Below are 15,090 nucleotides of genomic sequence, written 5' to 3' on the forward strand. Positions count from 1 at the left end.
TTGGGGCCTAGGCAGGTTCTACGGTTGCCAGTCCCACTCCCAGATTGGAGTAGGAGAAGTGGTGCTATCCTTCGGCGACATGGTGACAGTTTAGAGTAAGGCTCCGGATAGGGGCAGGGTGATGATCGGAGAACGGTCATGGGATACATTTGTATTTATTTTATTTTATTCGGTGAATTTTTATATAGCGCGGACATTAGCCTACCAACCCGTGCAGCCGCCGCCGCCACCACCGCGGGACGAGAGGAGCCCAAGAGACATGGTGAGTGGGGTGGGGGGGCTGTGTGTGTGCGCCCGTGAGGGGGGGGGCGCGTGTGTGTGTATGCAGTGTGTGTGCCTGCGTGGGCGCGTGTGTGTGTGTGTGCATGCATGCGTGAGTGTGGCTGTGTGTGTGTGTTTGCGCACTTCAGGGAATGTGAGGCAGGAGTTGTGCACCGCGCCGGCCTGGACGTGCGCATCCACAGATACCAATCGCCGCGCGTGCCCGACCCCTGTCTCAGTTTCCCAGGAGGCGGGCGACATTAGTTGTCGAGCTGGACGCAATGCTTCGCATTGCTTTCTCCAGCTCGACCTAAAAAGCTACTTGCGGGCCTGCAGCACTCATTGTGCCTCCCATTCAAGAAGCCCTTTAAACATGTCTCAGGCCTGCCAATGTAACCTCTGTGTGCAGTTTTAAACTGCCATTTGACTTAACCTTTCGCCAGACATTAATCGTCCTTTTTGTTACATATATGTCAACCCTCAAGTAAGCCCTACATAGCCCATAGGGCAGGGTGCAGTGTATTTTTAAAAGTTGGACATGTACTTTTAACTTTTATATGTTCTAGTAGTGGAAATCTCTTAAATTACCATATTACATTTATTAAGTAACATCTTTCAATTAGGGGCAGGTAGGAAAATCGAGTTTAGTTTCCAAGGAATTGAATTTAAAATCCTCTTTAATGTTAAATTTGGATTTTAAGTCACAATTCTGAAAATGCCACTTTTAGAAAGTTGGCACTTTCTTGTTCTAACCATATGGTCCCTGCAGTCTTTATCCTGGGTCACATAACTAGGTGTAGCTGGAAGTTGGTCTTGCTGTATTACTTCCAGACAGTGAGATAATGGGGGAATGGCTGTTGGAAGGATGGTCCATCTGTGATTTGATAGGGGGCGGAGCTTTCACCTACCACACTTGCACATCAGAATGACTCTGCCTCAGCTCACTCACAAAGGGTTTCGCACTAGTCTTTTATGCCCCCAGAGAAACTGGCGTCACGGCTGGTAGACAGAAAATTCCAGACACCTCTAGAAGCTTCTCCCACTTCAAGTGGGCACCAGGAATACATGATACACCCACAGATCCAACTCTCTGGTACACTTCTGGACCTGTGGAAGACTCAGAAGAAGGACCTGTGATGCTCTGCTGCAAGAAGGAAGGACTTCCCTGATGCCCTGCTACTCTGCTGCCCTGCTGTCTCAGTGAGAAGGACATGACCTGCATTTTGAACTCAGGAACACCAGAGTGTCTCCAGGGGCTTGTTGGCTGAATTCCTGATCAGAGCCTCAGGGTGAGAAAAGTCTCCAACCACCTTGACCCTCGCACCTGGACACTGCCTGCTGTTAGTCCTGCCCCCTAAGTGGTGCCACCCCAGTCCTAGACCCTTGGAAGTGGGCCTGAAGGTACTGTGCCAGCCCAGCTGTGGTCTTAGCAGAATTGATGCAGCGTGACGCATCGCAGCACTGCTTAGGAACTACCGGAATGCGGCACAGGACCTGGCAGTTCCTTTTAAGATTTAAGATACTTTGTTCAGCGGGCCTGACTTGGGCCTAACTTGGTCGCTGTATCAGACCCACGCTCCATCGCAGTCAACCTAAACTTGTGCTTTGCCCCGGTCTGGTGCAACCAAATAACTCCAGTCGTCACTTATTTTTAAAGCACTATTTTTACCTGAATCTTTAAAATGACATATCTAAAGTTCTTCTAATAGGATTTTTGTCATTTTGGTGTCAAATAATTTATTGCATTTTACTAAAGTGGCGTGGGAGTTTCCTTCAGTGGCAAGGGAAGCATTGAGTACTTTTCCATGCCCCAGACTTCCATGGTTTTGAAAAATGGCTGTATGTCCTTCCATGTATATTAGGTGGGTGGGCGTAAAGTCAAAACTCTGACAGCCCTTACTCCATTGGGCTGTCGAGAAGTTTGATAACAGCAGAGATGGTGTAGTGTCCTCAATGGTCAAAATATGGCCTGCCCGAATTTAAATTGAGCGGGCGGACCATTAGGTTGGCGGGGAGGGAACTCTGCCACTGTTGCGATTCAATCTCCACCAACATATAAATTGGGCCCTTATCATGAGTATGAAACCTGTTAATCTGACATCTTTACACTGTATATAGTATTATGATGAGCTGCAAGTGCATAGCTTGTTTAGTTAGTTAGGGGCACACAACTCCTAGGAAGGCATCAGCACTTTATCGCTGCCTCAGGTAAGCCGTTATTTATATTGTGGTCTTGTTTTTATTCATCATTCACAGCGGGTCCCATAGTATAAGCCCTGGATGAGGCAGAATACTCTATAAAGCCCAGATTCATCTGTTTCCACTTATCTGATAGAGGTCGTCTAAGCAAGACCACTTGCTTCTTCTCAAAGCAGGGCCTCTTCTCCCGCCCTGGCCAATGTTCCAGCTCTGCCCACCACCAACGGTATGTGTCTTTCAGGTCATTGCAATTTGTTTTGTAGCCAGTACAAAGGCCAGGTCCAATAATTTATTACCTGCCTTTTTTGGCTTGGGTGATGGAATCCCCCAGCAGACAGTTCTCTGGTGTCACAGCTGTCTTCATATCTAAGGTACTCCCAGGTGTCGGGCAATTTGCTCCCAATATGATTATAATGTGGGGCAGGACCAGATCACATAGAAAAAAAATCTGTTAGTAATGCCCTGGCAGAGTGTTTGATATAATTGTCGCACCTTGTAGGAAGGTGGAGTATTATGTAGTGATGCAGGTGAACCCTCACTATGCAATATTCACACAATACCCCAATTTGTTTCACAATAATACATCTTTTGCTCAGTCCTGCTAGAGTGGCAAAAAGCCGCCAGGCTAAACTAGAGGAACATGTGTTAAGCGTTTCAGAGTACCAATATGAACGATAAGGGTGGAATTGGGTCACCCTTTAAATAAGAAAACAAGGGAATTGTCATCAATTCTATGCTATCTATCTATATTGTTCGGATGTGTATAGATTATTGTTTGATAAGAATATATTTCATTTATTTCATTCACTATTAAATAAACATGATCCTCTGTCATAACCCTTTGGATAAAACTAAACCTGTTGAAAAATAACTGCTGTAGTAATGTTTCCCCGGCATGTTGTAATCTCAACTTTCGTAGTTTCTCATTCATTATTGATTCTGGCCACAATCTTTATATCTCCCAAGTGCCCTTTACTACCTACTTGTCTCTTCATTGCGGTCTTGTGTACGAGGATGCTACTCGCCTGTTCAACATCTCCTCCAACACTTCAAGGTCTTCTGTTAGTTTTTCATTGTGTCTATTGCGCTCCATTTGTTCTTCGTCTGATGTCGCCAATTCAATTATGTTCCCAACCAGGCCTACAGTCTTGGCATCCATGGTCGTAACCACGGTATTGCTGTTCTTCTCTTTAGAAGCATTCTTAGTCCTGCACTCTTGGCTCCTGTGATCATATTCACTTTTTTGCTATACTTCTCTAAGGAAGTATTGTTCCCAACATGACAAACTTATACGTCTTTTTCCCCTGTTATGTGCCTGGGTTAGGCCCATGGAGTCAAGCATGCCATTTCTTACATTGTTCTATTTTCACAATAAAATTTCGGCTGTGACCTTTTGCACTTATTTGCATGCATGACAAATGTTGGATTTGTTTCTCTGAAACTTCTTTGTTTACCCATCTAGCTCACATAACATTATCACGATGCCTCGAACACCATGTACAAGACCTCTTTACGCACAATGTACAAATGGCGTTCTATCTCCACCCATGGGGCGACAGGGCTATCTACATATCCATAACATCACTAATCTATACGTACATCACAAGGCTGCTTTCTATTATAAATAACTAGCTTACCCGTTGCGCGTTGCTGCGATCTCCGAAGAAAGGAAATTCAAGGAAACTCGTTATGATAACATTCAATTTACATTGTGTCATTTTTATTGAAACTTATTCATTTTAATATGGAAAACATTTCAAAGTGTTGTTTTAATTCTATTTATTTATTCGAGTGCTTGTGGATACACAATTTTTTGTTTTTCCGTCTGGTGCGTACATCAGTATTCGAAAGATGAAGAGGGCCCAGGGGGGCCGATATTTTAAAATATTTTATGGCAGAAACCTTCGCGGGAGTGTACTCAACAACTTCCCAAAGTTTCCTGGCGATCGGATGAATGCTGTTTTAATTCTATATATTTATTCGAGTGCTTGTGGATACACAATTTTTTGTTTATCCGTCTTGTGCGTACATCAGTATTCAAAAGATTATGAGGGCCCTGGGGGGGGGGGGCGATATTGAAAAAATGTTTATGCCAGAAACCATCGCGGGAGTGTACACAACAACTTCCCAAAGTTTTTGGGCGATCGGATGAATGCTGTTTTAATTCTATTTTTTATTCGAGTGCTTGTGGATACACAATTTTTTGTTTTCCCGTCTTGTGCGTACATCAGTATTCGAAAGATTATGAGGGCCCTGGGGGGGCCGATATTTAAAAAAAAGTTATGCCAGAAACCTTTGCGGGAGTGTACTCAACAACTTCCCAAAGTTTCATGGCGATCGGATGAATGGTGTTTTAATTCTATTTATTTATTCGAGTGCTTGTGGATACACGATTCGTTGTTTTTCCGTCTGGTGTGTACATCAGTATTCGAAAGATTATGAGGGCCCTGGGGGGGGCCGATATTTAAAAAAAATTTATGCCATGAACCTTCGCGGGAGTGGACTCAACAACTTCCCAAAGTTTCATGGCGATCGGATGAATGGTGTAGTAATGCATAAAGGACAAACAGACAGACAGACATACACACATTTGTTTTTATATATATAGACTAGCTTACCCGTCGCGCGTTGCTGCGATCTCAGAAGAAAGGAATGTTGCTGCTGCTCAGAAAGATAATTATCTCAGTTTCCTAAGTTTTCTGGGATTGGCCTAAATCTTCTAAATACCTCTGAATGGCCTTTTAAGGTGAAATTTTAACTTTGTTCTCTGGTTTGTGTACGCTTTCTAATGATACTTGTGTCTCGCACACTGTGTCTTTCACCCTAGACTATTTCCCCTCAGGTTCTATTTCGAACCGGATTAGGCCTCATCGCATTTGGTATACTTTTGAACGCGAGCACGAGAGCACAGCGCTTACACACTCATACCTTGCGCCCCATCACGACTCGGGTTCATTCCCGATCCCGCACCGTCTCGCCAACACTCCGTATTAGCTCATCTAGGAGAGCTTCTGATTGGTTCTACAGTTCTTCACTGCTCTACCTAGGACTCCACACTGCTCCCTTTACTGTTTTCCTTTCCTATGTAATTGAGCAATGTTTAATCTTACCAAGGGCGCCTCACATTGCATGATCGTCTTCAAAATGTGGTACAACAATGCTGGATGTGTCCACCCTTAAAGCCTACCTCTGCCTTTTCTACCCTATTTTTCCTACAGGCATTTATAAATTATTCAGGCATGTGATATATGCAGTCCTGATGATGATCCCATTACCCGCTCTAAGGGATCGAAACGCCGTCGACCACTTATATAGTTACACACAGTAAAACCATTGTGTTCTATTAGTGTGTTAACTATTTTGGATAGCTTATTTGTGTATTACCATTGTCCAGGAGCATCCTTTTCCCTTGTTGCCTGAAAAACCTTTTTGTTTATTTGTTTTTGTATGTTATGTTTTCTTGTACTGGATACAGGATTGGATCCCACTGTATTGTTTGTTCTTGAAAAACTCCTTTATTTATTACATTGAGTAAATTCTGTGTCCGGCTGGACACCTTTTTGAATATAGCACTTATTGTGGGCTATACTTTATCGGAATGCTCTATAAAGTTTGTTAAGGACCACTGTTGTTACATGAACTACACATTTTTGGGGCCTGTTAGCCAAGGTCGTGTTTAGTATATTGATGTCTGTATTTACTATAGACACTGTTCAGTGTGATTCAGAATAAGACTCGTCTCTGACTTCGTTCCCTCCCAAAGACTCTGATTGGCGAGCCTGAAAAGAAAATTTTCTTTTGCAGCTGCCGTTACAAGTCATGGGGCAAAAACTTGTAAATACAAATCTAAAAACCATATGAGGAGGTGGGGTGGGCACACCCTGACACCCATAGCAGGATCCTAAAAATGCACCCCAAAATTTAAAATAAAAAAAAATATGGATTGTGTTGGTATGTCAAAATGTGATGGATGTCCCATTCGCTGTATTAAAAGTGCTATGTGCTTTAATGCACTTGTAATATGGCAGACTGGACATTCGCCACATTTTTGGAGTATTCCATCCACCAAAGTCCAAATAAGACTTCTAATTCTTCAGCATGGCAACATTCTGGTTGCATATACCAGAGCATTTCAAGAATTCATCACAATGTAATCGTGAGTGCTTTAGCTATTGACGTTGGGTGAGCAAGGTACTACTAGTGCAGCTTTCTATAGAGGATGAGGATTGTGTCTCCTGTGGCTGAGAGCTTGATATATGCATAATTATGTAGCTTCCCTAACACCGCTGATGTTAGCACACAAGTCAGTGCTTTTCTACAGTATTCTGTTGGGACATGCAATGAGGTACCGGTAGCCGTATATTCAGTCAGCCATTCGATTCAGCAGCAGTCCATGCTCCAATGACTTTACGTTTCTTTTACTAGACATTATGGTGAGCTGGGGGAGACTATGTGCAGGCTGAATATTATATAAATACTGGAGTGAGTCAGTTGTATCTGTGTGAAATGTCACCTTCATAGTTACATATTTGGTATGCATGCCTGGTTCCAATACAATGTTAAATGTGCAAAGCATAATGCATTCATTTGGGTTACAGATACCTTTTGCATTAGTTGAATTGTGCTGGTACTCCTTAACCAGGGCAAGTACAGCACTCACACTCTTGCAACAAGACTTCATGATCATGGAGACAAATAATATTCTCGTTTTTTGCTAACATTTGTTGTTGTTGTTTTTTTAAGGTGACTATTACATGGTCAAAAAACTCTTAGAAGAAAACTGCTCAGGTGAAATGAACATAAACTCTGTTGATGTGCTTGGGAGAAACGCCATCACCATAGCTATTGAGAATGAGAACTTGGATATACTGCAGGTCCTATTGGACTATGGTTGCCAGGTACAGATTCTAACCGATGTCTTTTGTCTTTTCAGATTGTTCATAAGTACAAATTCACTTATAAGATTTTGTTTATTTCCGTTTGTCCCTTTTAATCATCGTTAGGCTTTTTCATCATTATTAGAAATCTTGACGTTGATTGACTAATCCATGAACTTTAAATTTTACAAAGGTATAAGGTTTATTATAGTTTAGTAAATGTTATCTTTAAAAACTGTGTTTCCCTCAAATGTATTTTTATGTTTTCTGGTTCACTTTACAGTGCTTTTCAATGTCTTGTTTTTACTTTCATTGCTGCAATTTTGTTTCTGTTCTGGAGATCTTTTCCAACATGGGACTTCCTCCCCTTTTCTGTACAAAACGGATGTGTTCATTAGTAGTTACCTTTCATCTGCCTATCAAACATCAATTGTTTATACTTCTGAATATCGGTTGAAAACAACCCATGGTGGTCACCAATACATCAATACATATGTGACTGGGCACTTTGTTCATCACTGTTGAATTAGTTTTAAAATATAGACACAACCACACCCCTGTTGTGTTTGCTAATGGTTGGCTCCTCCATTTTGACACTAAAATGACTGTAAATTTGATTGGCCACAGAAACATATTTGTTCTTTCAATTAGGTATGTTTTGTCACAAGAGAATACAGTTTAGACCTAGTTTATCTTTGCTGTGCTCGGACAGTTAATACATTGCTCATCCAATTGTTGAGAATTGTTTAGAATGGAAGTTAAGGAGAAGTTGTTTGGCAGCACAATGAGAGATATATTCATGTGGTGCCAATTTTCCGTATTGCAAATGCAGCTATATTTCAAGATGGCCATTAGCTGTGGTCTCCTTTCACGTTTGCTAACTGATTGTTCTATCCCCCCCCTCCTGCCCTTTGGCCGTATAGAATATGCTAGCTCATGTTTTTGGGTACTGATTGGTGTTTGCCTTTAAGCGCTCATTGGCAGCACAGGATATTTTCTTGTTTCAATATCGTGTTGATGTGCAGGGCTATATACATCTATAATGAGGGATATTTGATCTATTTCTTCTCTATATATTTTGGTATACCAGTCTGTGCAACTGTATGTGGACTGGTCTTTAACTTGCTTTAAGTTTGTCTACACTTCAATAAAAATGTAGGAGGAGAAATCTGCTCTGTAGACACTTCTACGGAAAAATAAATGTATTTTCAACCATCTTTCAAGCTCTCAAATGCACAGTTGAATAGTGCTCAGTCCCAAGAAATACTTCAGACTACGGTCACTGCCCCATCAAAGAGTTCCCTTTTCCCCAGACAAACTTTGCAATTAAATCTGTTTTGCACACCTCCTACATTGAATGAAAAAGTGTGAGCTCAGTCTTAAAAGAACAGGCAAAGGGCTGGTCAAAGACTTTCAGATAATCTGTTGTTACACTCTGCCTAATCTCATCTCCTGAAACAGTATGTACTGATCCAGTCTCCAAAGAAGGAGTGGCAGAGAAGCACACAGCGAGACAGAGTACCATGGAGATAGGGGGAGTCAGAGAAGAACTTGAGAGAGACAGCTATAAAACATACACACTCTTGTAGAGTACTTAACTAAAAAGAAAAAAGTAGAACTAAATAAAAAAACGAGCCGTGTAAGGACACAGTAATGTGTCCATGCTCCAAGTGAGTGACACACTTAAGATATGAAAATAAAAATCACATAAGACATCAAATAAGAGGCAAGCAAATGAGGGTCACAATGAGAATAAATAACCAGTGAAAAACAGTGGATGGTCTCTAAGCCCACTGTCAGGTAACAAAATATCTTGCAACAGAGTGTGCATGTGCAGTGTTCGACAAGACCTAAAACCCTCTGTATTGTTGTGAGCAGAGATCCATTCTCTGGAAGGTCTGATGTTCTCATACAGCTCAAGTTTGCAGCATGAGCCACTTGTCTATGGCACTTAACTTGATCTTTTTGGTGCAGCGTCAAGTTATGGTGCAGTCTTTAAATTTCATGTTCCATTTCTTGATGGGCTCCAAATCATTTACAGATGCAGTGTGCTCGGTTAGTGCGGCTAGGATGTAGTATAGGTTAGGATCTGTAGCATGCATACATTGGAACCCCACACACAGCATCATGTTTTAAAAATCCCAGTATCCGCAATGCAGCACCTATCAAATGCGAGAAAACTTACTGCTATGGTTCAACATTCATTGCAGACATGGAGTTATCCAGCAATGTTAAACACCTATTAAATTCCCAGAACAAATGTTGCACTGCCTGCATGGGTATTTGCATGGAACCCCCCCTTCTGCTGTGCTAGCATTATACAGGCAGCAAGATCTAAACCTATCCACAGACAAACTTAAAATTACTTTGGCCAAGTAAACTAGAAGAGCTTCGAAAATAAAGTTTCTAATAAAAGAAGTAAAGAAAAAATGCAACAAGATGTATAATGAAAATCACACCCAGGTGAATTCACCAATTCATGGACTAACATCATAGTTATATATTTTTCCTGAACAGTTTTCAATGACAAAAGTTGTATTTCACTGTTTAAGCCAATTGATACTTATAACAAAATGTTCACAAAGCAAAATTACATCCAAGACAGAATTCTAAATTTATCAAAGCCCACAGTGTTTCACATGTTTTTAAAATCTGATGTATTCTATTTGAATTCTCCTATTAGTTTGGGAGTCTCATAAACTTGTTTCTTTTTTGTTCCTCCAGCAGCCACACAATACTAACAGAAACAGAACTTGCACACGCACACAAGAGATCAGTTTTTAGAGAGTTACTTGCTCGTACTAAAAGATGAGTTGGCACATGGTGGTGATGTATATTTTTCAGGCCGTATAATTCACCTGGAATTACACTCACTGGTTTGTAGGATATGTCCAAACCTGTGTCTGCCTATCTTGCATTCTGTATTTACTACACAGAAAATTTGACCATGAGGATGGCAAAATCATACTAGAATACATAAGAGCATTCAATCAAATACTAGTAAGGTTGTGTAGATTAAACCATACCTTGAGTTTCTTCATATCTGGTGATCCACGTTGCCCTGCCTTCCCTGTGGAGCCATTGACAACGGCACTGCTTGGTGTGCCATCCACTGAAGCAGTTGCTCCAAATTGACGCTCGACGTTCCCATTAAAAAAATAACTCAGCCTTTATCTCATGCTTCACAGCACCAATAAGCAAACGCCGGCATAGAGTGGGCTTTCCCCTTCGCATCTAGTTGCCACCCAGATCTGCCCATATTGAAAGATGTTTGCAGCGCCTCCCTCAGAGTCACTGCGGAGGCACTGGGTATTCTTTAAAGAATTGCCCACTTTGAAGTGCTATTGCCGCACCTGCCTCTACTTCACGGCAGTGTCGCTAGGCATTCTTCAATATTACAGTTTTAAATTACAAGCAATATGAGGAATGTGAATACATACATTGAAAGAACTATTTTACCTTTTAAAGACGGTGAAAAGTGTATTACAAAATTGTAATGTCTGGAGTGATGAATGCCATTTCTACGTCAGCAAGTTTTTTTGATGTACCAAGAGTACCTAATGAACAGTGAGGAAAGTAGCTGAAAGGTTTTGAGATGCATTTGGTAGCTATTGATGGGTTAGAAAAGAGCTCTTTTGTACAATAGGCTTAGAACGGAAGTAAGACATATATTCAATAAAAAACAGGAGAAGAAGTCCGGAATGCATACATGAAAGCAAAGAAAAGAATGGGGGACTACTTTTTCACAACAATAAGCATCATAATGGAAAAGATAATTTTTATTATCGATACCAAGCACATGGAGAATCTGTTGAGGCCTATGCTGCTACGTTTCACATGGTTGCGTGACCATATGCCTTCAAAAACACAGACTAAATGATCCGGGATCAGTTAGTGATGTGCACAGCGTGCACTAAGGCACATGTAAATTTGTTATGCCATAAGAACCCTACATTAGATAAAGTTATAAGTACTATTAAGAGTAATGAATGTTCTGCAAAGGGTATCAAAATGTTACAGAAACCTGAAGATATGTCTAGTGATATCAATTTAATATGAACGCCTAAAGGAGACAAGGAGGATAATCTATGTACAAGGGGCAATAAAGATTTACCCATGCATAAAATGAAGTGAGCGTATGAAAACAGAATGTTACCATTGTGGATCAAATAACCATATGGCTTCTTGTAGAATGTAGAAAATGTGGCAGAAAAGGCAGTTGTTCGAAGGTGTGTCGGTCAGGGTCACGCTTTAAGGTCTTGACAGTACAAGATGAACAAAACAAACATAATGATTTATAAGAACATCTAGAAGACTTGATACTTATGTTAAATCTGATCAATGAGTTGGATCACCATGATCAGCAAAGGTTCACAGTACAAATAAATGGCCACCCATTGGAAATTTCTGTAGACACTGGATCTAGAACTACTATTAGCTCAAGAAAGGTGTATGGACAAATTTAAGACAAATTTAAGACAAGAAAACATTACAACCAAATACAATTACACCTGGAGCCTACAAAGTTCACACAATTCCACTAGGTCTATTTGAGGCTGTTATCCAAATTGAAGAAAGAATCACCAAGGCAAAAGTATATGTGGTGGATCAATGAGTGAACATTCTATGTTGGTCTGAACAAAAACAATTGTGCATGATGATAAATCCATGTAAAGCACCATATGTATTTGCCATAACTGACATACATCCTGATGAAGTTTTACAGGAATTTGAATCTGTGTTTAATTAGAAACTAGGATATCTAAAACGTTTTCAACACATGATCAAACTTAAAGACGATGCTATCCCTATAAAGCAAAAAGTGCTTAACATTTCTCTAACTGTTAGAGAGGAAGTTACATCTATTTTGATAAATGGCTAAAAGAAGATATATTGAACCTGTAGATGCTTCATCTTGGCTGTCTCCAGTCATTATTGCCAAGAAAAAATCTGGGGCAATCAGATTATGCATTGACTTAAGGTAGTTGAATCTACAGACAGTTGTGGGAACGCAACCATTACTAAATATTCATGAGTTGATGGCAACTCTTGGCAATGCTAGATTTCTTCCATGTTAGAATTTACTTCGGCATATCACCACGTGTTATTACATCGAGACTCTCGAGATCTCGCTTCATTTATCCACCTATGGGATCGGTCAGATTTTGCTGTATGTCTTTCGGTTTGTGCTGAGCATCTGCCGTTTTTCAAAAGATCATGAATAAATTGTTAGATGGAATGACTGGAGTGAACGCATTCCAAGACGATATATTGATTTTCTTTAAGGATGAGGAAAGTCACCTAAAGATTTTGAAAGAAGGTCTTAGATACATGCAGTCAAGTTGATTAACTCTTTGAAAAGAGAAATGCAAATTGTAACTTATTTGGGCCACGTTATACGTGCTGAAGGAGTCAAATCATAACCCAGTCTTGTTGCATCTATTTTCAATAATCCTACACCAACAAACAAGGATGAACTAAGATTATTCTTTAGACTATGTGAATTGTATTTCAAATTTATTCAGAACTACTCAGACAAAATTAAGCCAATGCGAAATTAACTAAAAGGGAAGTAGACTTTGTATGGAATAATGTTTGTGAAAAGTGTATGTGTAGGTTAAAGGAAGAAATTCAAAAAGCACCATCTAGAAGTTATTTGACTAATCATTTCGCTCAATAGTAACTGAAGATGCAAGTCAAATTGGACTGGAAGCTGTTTTGATCCAGCAAAAGTAACATGGAAGTCAACTGATTGCTACTGCATCACGAAAAATTGAAAAACCCTGAAATCAAATATTCTGTAAATGAAAGAGAAATAGTGGCTTGTGTATAGGCAGTGGCTAAATTCAAACTTTTTATAGGGTAAACGTTTTCTTACTCTCACTGACCACAAACCGTTAGTAAGTATATTGAGCAAATGCAGTACTGATAAGTTGTCCCTATGTATTACAAAGCTAGCATGCAAATTACATATTTTTGTATTTGACAGAATAGTCTAATGTTACATATTTTTGTATTTGACAGAATAGTCTAATGTTCAGGCCCTGCAGTGAGAAGATGAAAATGACATGGATGACATAACTGACGATATGGCTGTCGCTTACTTGTCATATGAATGTGAAAGTATGAGTGTTGTGAGTAAACAGCAGTGGCTAGAAGCTATTTGCAATGATGTAGACTATCATCATGTGCCAGATTACATTGTCAAATGATGGCCAAAGGAAAAGTAGTTGGAAAATGCTCTAAAACCATATTGGAAAATTAATGATGAGTTAACACTAATAGAAACCATCATTATGAGAATTTATAAGCTAGTACTACCTTCAAATGTCCAAGCCCAACTCCTCAGATTAGCCCATGAGGGACATATAGGAATAACAGGAACAAAGGAAAGATTAAGGTCAGATTATTGGTGACCTTACATGGACCGTGATATTGAGAGGTTAGGGCAGAACTGTTATGTATGTGAAAATGCTGACAAATATATGTGTACACAGTCATCTCCCGTAGCTCTGGTACCCCTACCTGATGGTCCATAGCAAAAAGTGGGGATAGATTTTATTGATCCAATGTAGAAATTAGAAATTGGTATGTTGTTTGCAATAGTTTGTATTGATTGCTGCAGTAAATTGCTTTAATTAGAGTTTATGGATACTTCCACTACAAACAATGTGATAACATTTCTTGAAACTATTTTTACCAAGCAAGGGGCTCCACATCATATTGTGAGTGATAATGGATCACAATGTTTGTCAATGGAAATGAAACATTTTTGAAGGGTTCTGGAATCAACCAGTGTAAATTCTCGTTATATCATTCTAAGGGAAGGGTCAGGTTGAACATATACATCGTATTATTAAAGAAACTGTTCAATTGACTTAAACAATAAAATACCAGTGAGAGGTGCATTTCGTGACCATCTATGGGCATTTCACACAGCCTTGCATTTTTTACTTGAATCAATTTGTATTGATTTGTTTGATGGTACAAACCATAATATAGCCATGACAGTGTAGAACTTAAGTCAGCAGCAAAGTATATGTTTACAGAGGGGCTAAATACACTAAACAATGGCAATTGTCTCAGCAGAAGACATTTGTTCAGTTTTTACATAATCAACAAACATTGGATAGGACAAATGCAACTGGCAGGTCATAACAGGTACAATCAGTCAACATCTCTTCACATGTGACATGTAATCAGTTCGGCACTGGTTGAGCAGGTCCAGGAGAACAACTCTGATCATACATTGGGTAAGAAAGCTTAGTCTCCACAACGAAGGGAAGTAGTTTCCGGCAGTATGCATATACCAAGACTCAGGAGGGCAGATATGAGTCGGGGAACAATAAAGGGGGGTAGAAATGGGGAAAGAATGGAATATCAGACATCTTTCTCAGCATGCTATACAGGGTGCTAAGCGGTCATGGATTCCCATCCAACATGGCATCTCTGGGTTCTTCCGAGAGCACCTGTAACTCATGCAAGAGTGTGTCCCACTACAGTTCAGTGGAAGTTTTGCACAAGCCTCTAACCTCCTCTCTATGGAGTGCTACCAATTTGGCATTGCCCCACTTCCAAGTGGCTGCAAACCAATTAGAAAGGCCTGGAGATGGGTATCCTTCCGCTGCATGGCAATGGCTCTTCGAGCTATGAGTAGGACCAGTAAACCCATGTGACAGTTGTCAGGGCATCCGTTACCACCTTCCACAACGATTGTGCTTCTGCTAAAGTCTGAAAAATGTGCACCATGTCA

General features: G+C 40.3%; 1 protein-coding gene across 1 annotated transcript in view; it reads left to right on the forward strand.

Moving 5' to 3' along the window:
* Positions 1-15,090, forward strand: part of TRPC1 (transient receptor potential cation channel subfamily C member 1) — a 391,431-nt gene that overhangs the window by 43,375 nt on the left and 332,966 nt on the right. The window contains exon 2 of the mRNA XM_078666423.1: positions 7,204-7,358. Within this exon, the coding sequence (XP_078522549.1) occupies positions 7,204-7,358 (155 nt within the window). The remainder of the gene's footprint in view (positions 1-7,203; positions 7,359-15,090) is intronic.

Source organism: Lissotriton helveticus, chromosome 11 (assembly GCF_964261635.1).
Source record: "Lissotriton helveticus chromosome 11, aLisHel1.1, whole genome shotgun sequence".
Classification (NCBI taxonomy): domain Eukaryota; kingdom Metazoa; phylum Chordata; class Amphibia; order Caudata; family Salamandridae; genus Lissotriton; species Lissotriton helveticus.